The sequence below is a fragment of the Dermochelys coriacea genome, chromosome 2, assembly GCF_009764565.3.
Source record: "Dermochelys coriacea isolate rDerCor1 chromosome 2, rDerCor1.pri.v4, whole genome shotgun sequence".
Lineage (NCBI taxonomy): Eukaryota > Metazoa > Chordata > Testudines > Dermochelyidae > Dermochelys > Dermochelys coriacea.
Genome location: NC_050069.1, coordinates 40918335 through 40929606, shown reverse-complemented (window position 1 = coordinate 40929606; position 11272 = coordinate 40918335). Strand labels below are relative to the sequence as shown.

At 44.8% G+C, this 11272-nt stretch overlaps 1 protein-coding gene across 3 annotated transcripts; it reads left to right on the top strand.

Moving 5' to 3' along the window:
* The first annotated feature begins 1267 nt into the window (after positions 1-1267).
* Positions 1268-9447, top strand: OSR2 (odd-skipped related transciption factor 2). Of its 3 annotated transcripts, none has more exons than XM_038392003.2 (4): positions 1268-1736; positions 6091-6827; positions 7869-7968; positions 8800-9447. In XM_038392003.2, exons 2-4 carry the CDS (start codon positions 6172-6174, stop codon positions 8980-8982), a joined length of 939 nt encoding a protein of 312 aa, XP_038247931.1. In that variant the 5' UTR covers positions 1268-1736; positions 6091-6171; the 3' UTR covers positions 8983-9447. The 3 variants fall into 3 exon arrangements, with proteins under 3 accessions (XP_038247931.1, XP_038247932.1, XP_038247930.1); XM_038392004.2 differs by having other exon boundaries at positions 1268-1740; positions 8882-9447; XM_038392002.2 differs by having other exon boundaries at positions 1269-1740.
* Positions 9448-11272: the final 1825 nt, after the last annotated feature.

The window sequence follows — 11272 nt, the reverse complement described above, 5'->3', positions numbered from 1 at the left end:
GTAATATTTTAAAGCTTCCATTTCTGACATTTATTTACCTAATTTGTTTAATTTTTAGTTTTTTTCAAAAGTATCAAATATAATAAAATAAATAAAGTGGTTCCCAGGACCCCTTTATTGCTTTTCTTTTTTCTTTTGCGAGAATGAACTAACCAGCACAATCCTTGCCTTGAACCTTATTAAAATACACTTTTAAATGTAATTTCAAGTGTGCATTTTTTTCTTCTTACACGTTGCTGTGAGCTCGCCTTTCAGTCCTTCATGCTGATAATAAAAATCAGCTCTCCCTACGATATCTTCCATTTATGTATACCAAAAGATACAAATATTATTTTTAAAAAATCAGCCTGAATACAGTAAAAATCAATCGGGATGAATTAATGATGTAAATCAATATATTTCTATTGACCAAGGAACTGAAAATAAAAAGTATGTGGTTTGTCATTTGGTCTATATTTAGGTATTTAGAAGTACCTCCATCCTAATAAATGGAATTGTCTATCGAAGCGACCAGTTTATCCCAGGTGTGTATATCGGCATGTCCACTACAGATACCTACAAATCTGGATTCTGTCACTGAATATTGAAGATGCATTTAAGAACCTGACGTAGGTTTAAATTTTGCTCTAAATGTTGTCTTGGAATTTTTATAGAATGATGGAAAATTCGTAGATAAAAATTTACTACTAACTGAAAGTTACCTGCATCAGACAACTGTACATACAACTCCCCTAGGAAATATGGACAGCTAAACCTCATGCATTCGGAAAAATTTAGAAGTATGTACAGAAAATACGTTATGCTATAAATTATCCTGGAAAGAAATATACAAGGACAGGCGTATAAAGTGTCATTGTAAACATTACGTTACGTGCCACCTAAGCAGGGGAAATGTAAAGGCTTTAAGGATTGAACGGAGTGTATTAAGAATGTAAAATGAATTGTAGCAGTGGGGGAAAGTTCTTGCAAATTGCTCCAAGCAGCTCCATATCCGGGGAATTGGGACGGTACAGAACTCCCTAGAGCTGATGTAGGCAGGGACCGAGGCATAGGCGGGGATATCTTGTTTTATGAACGAGGTTTCTCAACGAAAAAAGTCACCTTAGGTAACGTGAAAAGAAATAGGGGAGGGGATGAGAAAAGAGAGCACTGCCCCTTTAAAATCCTGTTGCTACCCAAACACGAGTAAACAGTACAGCGAAAAGGGAAGAGAGGCGGAGCTGAGGGAGGGCTCGGAACTTTATAACCCTCTGAACGTTCCATGTTGGGCGGGGTCAGAATACTAAAGCAGTGAACGTTCGAATGTGTGCGGCTTGGGGTGGGACAGCGGGCGGGGACAGTGCTCCACGCCACTTACTGCTGAAATGTGATGGACCTGGGAGGGGGAGACTCAGACTTGTATCAAACTTTGCAAGAGTCGAAGGCAAGAGGCTCAAGGAGAAGGCGAGGGAGAGTGATTAAGAGAAAGGTCTCTACACAATTCCCCAAGCAAGCCAGGACTTTACACACTTCCGCAGCAAGAGCCCCAAAGACAAGGCGAAGCCCTAGAGTAATTTCTAACCCTTCTTCTTCCTCCTCCTCCACAACATGCTGAAAGCTACTCGGACTCAGCTTTGCTGAGCTCTTATGGTGGAGTTTTCCGCCGGTTCGGTGTGGATCTAATGACACTGCAAAGACACTAGGATCGCTTCTTGAACTTTGCGTTGTGAGGGGCCCTTTGGGAGAAGCTCATTGTGGTAGGTAAGTCACTCACAATCCTGTTACTAACACGTAGCTGCTGGGAGAAAGCCTGCATTGTACTGTGCCGTGAGAAAGGGACATCAAGGATTGTGTACCTAAGTATAATATGCTATCGTTTAAAACATGTGCTTCACAAAGATAATTGCACTGCAATGTAGCTAGTCACCGAGAATGTTCATATTGAAAGGTGTCCATGTTTAATTGAGTATTCGGAGACTGATTATAAAAGTAAATCAGCAGTAGAGCGTGATCATACATTTCCTTAAACATACTCAAATTAAACACTGACATATTTGTGAAAGAGGTTTCTAACAGCTAAGCGATTCCTGAGGGGAGGACAGCATTTCTAGGTTTACTTTCAGTTTGAATCTCTGCAGTCCCATGCGCTGCTGAGCAGATGTGTTCTCTGCGCAGTGCTTATTCTATTAGCACATTAAATAATGTTTGAAGTATGTTTTCTGTTTAGGGTCTCCCTAAGAAGTTTCGGTTTCTCAAGAAATTCTGGACTTGGCCTTTAATATTAAATAAATCCTGAGCAAGGCGAGGTTCCTGCACTCGTTGCTTGATTAGCGCAGTGCGGTACGATAACGCTGATAAATTCCAGTCCTGTGTTAAACTAAGAGATTTAGGTAGCAGTAGCGATTGATGTGCTTTGGTTTCTCCACAAGCTAAAAAAGCGTTTGTGTATGGTAGCTAACCATCGTTCACTGTTATCAGTGAACAAAAGCAATATGTTGTTTCACTTTGTGGATCATCAAAAACAGCTATCAGAGTAGCAGCCGTGTTAGTCTGTATTCGCAAAAAGAAAAGGAGTACCGGTGGCACCTTAGAGACTAAACAAAAACAGCTACTTTCTCTACTTAACACATTGCCATTACAGGAAAAAGAAAATCAGAGCTGCTGAGGAGTAGGTCAAAAGTAAGCAAGCCGATAAACAGAGACCTATTATGCAGATTCCAGCCTTAATTTAATTAAGTACTTTGAATGGAAAGGGAAAGGGAAGTGCCAAGGTCTAAATAACATCCGTTTTTTTCTCACCTTACTACAAGTAGGCTTTAAAGGGGGGAAGCACACACTACTACACTTTCTGGTCTTGAGTGTTGTTTCAATAAGATGAAGTCAAGTACAAATGGCAACCCATTCATTATGGTCCACTTCATAGTATACTCGTTAATTTTTAAAACATATTATATAGAAAATATATTTGAATAATACATTTTACAGAATTACATTATGGGTATGAGTCTTCGTCATATTAATGCATGCGCTGTATAAAATTGGACAACCACGTATAATATTAAAAGATGAAGGTGAAACTTACAAAAATACTACAGCTCCCTTTGGTAACTTTTAATATCCTAATTTTTTTAATGATAAGGTTCAATGAACTGATATTAACCTGTGAACATGTCATATTGGCCAACACTAAATAGAGGTCTTAATCTTCTTTACCTAAATGGACATTCCTGTAATGTATCTGAATGTAAATCAAATACAGGAGTGATGCTTTACAATAGTACTGCTATTAGTAAGTCTTAAGAAAACCCCGTAGATGTCTACATTGAAAAAATCGTAAGTGCCTTTCATCTTCCGGATTTCATAGTAAACAACAATAAACGCAAATAGAAGAAATTCCGACATGGCATGATTAAAATAAAATGAAAATGTGAATGCGTGATACTTATATTGATATAACATTTCTTAGATACATTTTTCAAGCAGGACCGTTTGAAAGCTAAATTCTGTATGACAAACGTGTTTTGGCAAAGAACCGAAAAGACAGCTTTCCACCTCAAAGGAAAAGCGTGGTGCCATTCTAATATACGTGTAGTGTGTCTTGTGTTGTGTAGTGAATTGGTTTTATGAGGGAATCGGTAATACTGAGGGTATGTGCTATCAGGGGAGGCACATTTCACTGAAATAATGGGTGGAGAATGTGCATTTAATCTTTGAGGCAGAATATTTCAAACTTTTTAAAATTACATGTCACAATTTCCATGCCCAGAAATCCAGGGGCGGTTATACTCTGTGCCCCATACCAATGGTTTTCAGACTATCCAATACCTATTTCTGGATCCCATTTCACGTGATGAGGGAAAGCGACACCGCTTGTCTTGGTCTGAAAAAAAAATTTGAATCTGAGAGAAATGTAACCATACCAAGAAAGAAAACGTATTAACCAATCAAAACTTGAATTTGCTCCGTGCGGTGCTTTCTAGCTTAGCCCAGAATGCAAGCCCTCTGCGGCTCTGGTGTGTGAAGTGAGAGCTCCCTGATTAAACATGGAAAATGATTAGTGGTGAGAAAGTTGATTAGAAATGGAGTGTATAGTTTCGGTTGAATGGACTGAGTGAAACCCTCTGACTGTCACACACCTCTCATTAACTCCCTCCCTGCACTCCCAGATCGCATACCACAGCTCAGAAGGGGTTCATTTCATTAAGAAAACTCTTTGCGCAGGGCTGCTGCTGCCTTCCCGAGTGGAGCCGAGAAACACAAGGTGCGGGCCCAGCAGCAACCAGCAGACCCCAGGGCACAGCCCTTCACGAATACTCTCTCGCGTATTCATGGTCTTAGGCAACTGATCAAAAATGAAGAAGAGCAAATAAACACAAGAGCGGCCGGCTGTTTCTGGTGTGAGATGCCGAGCAGGAAAACAGCACTAGGGGCCTACCAGGCACTGGGACAGACAGCCACCCCGATCCTGTTCAATCTAGAGTACAGCGCAGGGTTTTCATTCAGAAATGTCTAATTTCCGAGGCAGCCCCGCGGGTGTGACACACCGACACCGCGCTGCAGTGTCTGGGTGCTTTTGGACAAAATAAATCACATTTCCCCTCACATTTGAAAACGGAGGAATCCAGCACGTAGCCAACAAATCGTGGGTCAAAAGCCCATTGGAAAGACGGCCCAATAGGTCTTCCTTAATAAGGAACAGAGACACACAGCAGAGACGCCCGGATAGCGCAATAGGCCACAATACTAACCGGGGGGGAATCAATACCACGCCGGGAAGCCGCTAATGCAGTGTCCGCCGATCCTTTTTTGAAGGGAGTTAGTATAATACTAACGCAGACAAGGGATCTTGGCCTGGGAGGGGGGTAATCTGGGGCAGAAACCCCGCAATGGCCCGTCCTTCCAAGGAGCTTGGAGCATTGTCCCCTCAGTGCCGAGCAACGCCGCAGGTTATTGTCTGTCTTTGGTGATGGTAACAGGAGTCAGAGAAATTAATATATTAACGAGTTTGCAGCTCTCCTATCTATTCCCCCTGGCGGCATTAGGCAGAGGAGGTTTTCAATAGCAGAAACACATCTCCATGAAATCTAGTCTGGAACACCTAGTTCCGGGGCGGGGGGGGGGGGAGAAGGGAGGGGAATTTTTTTATTTGGAGGTCTAGAAAAGTGAATATGTCCGTAGGGCTGCAGAGGCCTCCGGGCCTGGCCACCTTTCCTCTCCGCAGATGGCGTTGCTCGCCCAAAGCCCTTCTGTGTGGCGTTGCTCCGACCATCTGGAAGGGATCTGAGCGTAAAGTGGATTTATTTAGAACCTGCAGTGCTGGAAACGTGTTGCTTTTCTCTCCTTCAATTATCTTGATAAATGAGTTGTTGTTGAAGGAAGAAAAATAAGCACCCGAGCTAGAATAAACTAGGCTGCATTGTCACCTCTAGCCCCCAGCCCTGAACCTTGTCTTGGCTCCCCTGTTAAGAGAATACTGTAAATTTGCGCACATTCTCCTGCACTCCATCTCCCAAGAAGGCCCCAGAGGTGAGGTGTCTGCCTCAGCGGCTGCTTCAAAGCCTCGGGGGAATCAATAAGTCTGAAGAGGAGGTTTGAAGTGACTTCTGGAGATAAGATCGATGCGAAGGTAGCACTGAATGCAGAATGAAGGCGTTCTGCTTCTCACTTCTCTGCAGTGTGCGGCTAAAACCACTTGTCTTCTTGGTGGGAGTTCAGTCTCTGGAGATATTTTTGGGGTGGGGGTGGGGGTGGGGAGGTTGACTGACTGAAAGACAAACCAATACGGACGTACAGCCCTTTAGGAATCCGATACTCGCCTTGCATTCCTGATACACTTTCACGATTAGTTTACTTCTTCGGCTGTTGTGATTGAATTGAACCGGACGCTTTGTGTTTTTCTTCCTCAATACAGAGAATTACTTGTTTCTTTTCCTATTCTCCGGGATCTGTGCAAACATGTACAGTAGTTGTCTCTGCACGGGTGCACTAGTGCAAAAACAAAACAAAAACAAACCCCGACCCTGGGACACTTGTTTGAATTTTTCGCTTGCCTCAGTCAATGAGGAACACGCTGCATTCGGTAAATTCTCTTTCCCCCTCCCTTGCTTACAGGATTTTCGGACGTTGTTGTTGGAAGTTCAGGAAGTCCCGAAGAAAGGTAAAGGGTTCTGCTGCTTACGTCCGCCTGGGAAGATGGGAAGCAAGGCTCTTCCAGCTCCGATCCCCCTCCACCCTTCACTGCAGCTCACTAACTACTCCTTCCTCCAGGCTGTGAACACCTTCCCAGCAGCTGTGGACCACCTACAAGGTCTCTATGGACTCAGCGCGGTGCAGACCATGCATATGAACCACTGGACATTGGGATATCCCAATGTGCATGAAATCACCAGGTCTACCATCACGGAAATGGCTGCAGCTCAGGGCCTGATGGATGCCAGATTCTCTTTCCCAACGCTACCTTTCGCCACACACCTCTTTCACCCAAAGCAAGGGGCCGTCGCCCATGTAATCCCAGCTTTACACAAAGACAGACCCAGGTTTGATTTTGCCAATCTGGCCGTGGCCGCCACGCAGGAGGACCCACCAAAGATTGCAGATCTGACCAAGCTGAGTCCAGGACTTGGAAGTCCCATCTCAGGGATCAGCAAACTGTCTCCGGACAGAAAGCCCTCCAGGGGCAGGTTACCTTCCAAAACGAAAAAAGAGTTTATCTGCAAGTTCTGCGGCAGACACTTTACCAAATCCTACAACCTGCTCATCCACGAGAGGACCCACACAGACGAGCGGCCCTATACCTGTGACATCTGCCACAAGGCCTTCCGGAGACAGGACCACCTCCGAGACCACAGGTGAGGGAGGCAGCCACAGACAAACAGCCTTCTCCTAGCTCCTCCACTGAAAGGCAGCTGCTATTTCTCTCTCTAGATGTCACATCAGAAACTTTTCCTATTATTTACTACAAAGGTTCTGTGGGCTCTGCCTGGTTCAGATCACTGCGCAAGAGAACCTCATGCCAGGCTGTCAGCATGTGGACAATCTGCTGCCAAGCTAAACTCAAGGCCCCACCGATCTTGGGCCGCTGTGAATTTAAGAAATATGCCCACTTCCTTATACGTTCCCCTGTGGTTTACATTAGTCGTAAAGGTTTGGTGGATTCATCGCTTCCCATGGAGAGGCATTTCGGCTTCTCCAGCAAGGAAGCAATGGCAAACCAACTGACAAATTAATTTACAGCTGATCCTCTAGGGGGGAATAGAAAATACATATGTAATTTTTGTGGGTTGGACATGTGATTGTATTTGGAGGCGAGTCTATTAACTGAAACAAATATTCCCCATCGCTGATTAGATTGTAATAGTCTGGTAAGCACAGTATTTACAATCTGGTTTTAAGAGTTGAATGCAAAGGTAAAGGGCCAATTCCCACGCCCCCTTGTTCAAGTTACTAGTCCAGGAAAAATGAGTAGAACTTCGACCAAAAATTAAAATAAAATAAAATGTATGCCTAATCCTGCTCACACTGACGTTTAACGGCAAATTTCCCATTGACTTCAAGGGGAGCAGGATAGGGACCAGTTTATGAAACAGATGATTTTTCCATCATGCAGTCTAATCTGTCACCAGAGAGGGCAATCTAGCGTTGATAAGAATTATTGTCAATGTTTTGAACTGAACTATTGTCAATCTTTTGAAAGGAGGTTAATCATACGCAGAATTACAGAACAAAAATAATAAAATAATAATAAAAAATTAATAATAAATAAACTAAAGAGTCAGGATTTTGCCCTCCCCCACACAAAGTAATTATAAGATTAAAGAATCTCTGGAGTCTTCTTGTGGCTTTTGAGTTTGTCTACAGCCATGGATTCAAACCCTTGTATTGACTTTCAGATATATCCATTCCAAAGAAAAACCTTTCAAATGTCAGGAATGTGGGAAAGGATTCTGCCAATCCAGAACTCTAGCAGTTCATAAAACTTTACATATGCAGGTAAGTTTAGCTCCAAATCTATTATTATCATTATACTGTTCTTGTTCTTATCCTGTTTATTTTGTACAAACCCTTAAATAGCATGTAAAGTAGACATGTTTCTGAATGTGGTTAGGAACCTGAAATAATGAGCCATATCTTGCCATTAGTTTTTAAAGCAGATCTCCCCAATTACTTCAATAAAGCAATCTGCTTAATAACAGGATATGGCCCTACCTTTTTATTTTTCTTGATTAAGACACATGTCTATTTAGTGTATTTAAAATATATAATTATTTTAGAAAAAAGAAAATCGAGTCCACTGAGGATTTAATTTATATAAATTGCTTGTGAATGTGGGTACTTATAAATGGTCTTTGTTAAATCTTATTAAATGCATTTCAATATTTTATAGTTGTAAAAAGTAAAGGTAAGCTCTGTCGGGGAAAAACAGCCTTGAAAGATTAATTGGCACCTTAAAATGATTTGCCTGTACCCCAATACCTTGTATATGTCTGCAATGGTTTAACTGCCTGGAGTAAAGCTCAGCCTTACTCATAGAGATAGCCTTGTGATTTGAAATTGAAGGATTTCACTGTGCATTTTTTTTCCTGTAGATTCAAGGCGCATGAAATGGGCTGAGCTGAGAATAAAATATAGGTTGACAGGCAGGATATTTCCAGGCAGTTAAAAGTGGCATGATTTTGTATCTGTTGAGGATTAAGGGTCTAGATTTATTTAAGTAGATTCCCTATACTTCATGTTATGCTATGTAATAACAGAAAAGTAATAAATTAATAAACTAGGTAGTTTGTAAAGGATTAATCCTTTGCTTGCTTCAAATCTGAACAGGAATCTCCACACAAATGCCCCACATGTGGAAGAACCTTTAATCAAAGAAGTAATCTGAAAACTCACCTTCTTACCCATACAGACATCAAGCCCTACAACTGTGAGCAGTGCGGCAAAGTGTTCAGGCGAAACTGTGATCTGCGGCGGCACAGTCTAACTCACACCCCGCGGCAGGACTTCTAGAGCAGCCAAGGACCTGCACCTGCCTCTGCAGCTCCAAGTTGCTAATTTTGCTCAAGGACTTAATTGTAGAAAGCTACACACACACACACACACACACACACTGGGGCCAAGACCGCATACCACACTCCAGCAAAACTCCCTTAGGGAGTTGTGGACTGTCACTGCAGGATCGGGCCCCACTCCTATCCACACAAAGAGCATATGCTAGTCTCTTGTAGATATTCGCAGCTCATTTTAGAGCTCTGTACAGAATGTGGGGTTTTTTTTTGTATTGTTCTGTTGGATGCACATTGATAACAAATCTGGGAGTCAAAATATCATTTAAAAGTGTATTTCAAAATACCCCCCCCCAAGTATCTCCCGCTTTGTCGTATTACTTTCCTAAACATTTTGTTCTTCTGCTGTGTCAGCTGCAATAGTAACTTATATTGAATAAATTCCCCCATCTGGACAATTGTATTGTCACAACGTTTCTGAAAAGTGTTCTTGTTTTCGCTTTTATGACTGCTGCTTTTGTGTTATCTATTGTAAAATAAAATGAAAGTGCCCGTATTTACAACTCCATTGCTTAATAGCTTGAATGTCTACATTAAGTATTAGCTTTTGTAAAAAAAAATTATTGAATTAACGACTTTTAAAAAAGAAATAGCTGCAAATAAACAGTGCCTGGGAAATAATGTATACAACAATCCCTAAACCAAACTGGCTTATTAGTAACTTATTTGCAATCAACCCATATATTGTAAAAGTCATCTCTTTTCCAAAGATTGCATTAGTCTCCTTTAGACTTTGAACATTGGCAATTCACTAGCGTAGACAGGGACTTTATACTACAGAAGACGATTATTTTCTGATAGCTCTGAAAACAAACACTGGGACATAAATAAAATCCCATTGGATCCCATCACCCGTGGGAAGGATCATTGTAAGTCCCAATAGCGTTTAACCAACTTCATTAACATTCCTATCAGTCCTAACAATCTGCTGAATGGCAGCGTTATCAGGGCTCAGCCCTGCAAAGCCGGAGGAGTTTGCAGGGTTGGTCAATAAAAGCCGTCAAAATCGTAACTCGTACCTAGTTAAAGAAAGAGGATGTTTCAGATGTCTCCAGAATCATTAACAGAGATAAACCACTGCACCAGAGAACCCAAACTGCCAGCACTCTGCAACTGCCCCCTTGCAGGAGACTCCCGACGGAATGCTCCAAAGACTCCAGGCAGTTCCCCAAAGATGGTCTTTAAACAGACTTTAAAGCTAGTGTGGGAGTACAAGGATTTCCCGCCCCCACCTCCAAGTGGCCTGGGGAGGCTGGGGGGGGGGGCACAGTCTCAAGACCTCACCAAGGAAAGCGGTGGGGGGGGGCTGTCACTTCGGTTTCTGCTCCTGCAGACTAACGGCGGTGTCCCGCTGTGCTAACGGTGCGGGGGGCACCAGTGACCCGGCCGGGGAGGTCACTTTTTGTTCCAAAACTGGGCTCATTTTAATTCAAGTGGTGGGACAGACTTGGGGGCGCGGGCGGGAATGACCCCGCACACGCCCTGACGGGGACACCACTGCTGCCACTGCGGGGCTCAGCCCTTCACTGGAGGGATCCCTCAGACCCGTGCCCAGCTGCCACGGGCTCGCCCAGTGCTGGGGCCCCTCCTCGGACCCCCCTGCCCAGCCACTGGCGGGCTCGTCACCGCCCTCTGCTGGGAGGAGCCCTCCTGATACCGCGCGCAGAGCCGCTAGGGCGGCTGGTGCCGAACCCTTCTCCCGGGAGCCGCCCTGGACCCCCACGCGCAGCCACCGGGGGGCGCCCCTGTTCAGCCCCACGCTCCGGGCGGGCGAGGAAGCGGAGGCAAGAAGCACCCGTGGCCGCTAGGCTCTGGTCCCCGCACTCCTGCGCCGCCCGGAAACCCCGCGGCGGGGGGAGGGAGCGGAGTCCAGGCCTGGTCCAGGACTCGCATTAGCGGCTCGTTGGGGCGCGTTTTCCCGCTCGCGGCTGGCGTCTGCTCCGCTACGGTGCCTCCTTCTGAGCCGCCAAAGGGTGAGCGGGCTACGGCCGGCGGGAGCGGGAAAGGAGCCCCCCCCCTTCCCCGCTCCTGGGGGGACTTCAGCTTCCGCCTCCCCTGAGCTGGGGGCTCAGCCCGCACCGTCTCCTCCCCCCTTCCCCCTGCTCTGGGTGGGTGGGTGGGTGGGGGGGGCTCAGCCCGCACCGTCTCCTCCCCCCTGCTCTGGGCGGGGGGGGCTCAGCCCGCACCGTCTCCTCCCCCCTTCCCCCTGCTCTGGGCGGGGGGGGCTCAGCCCG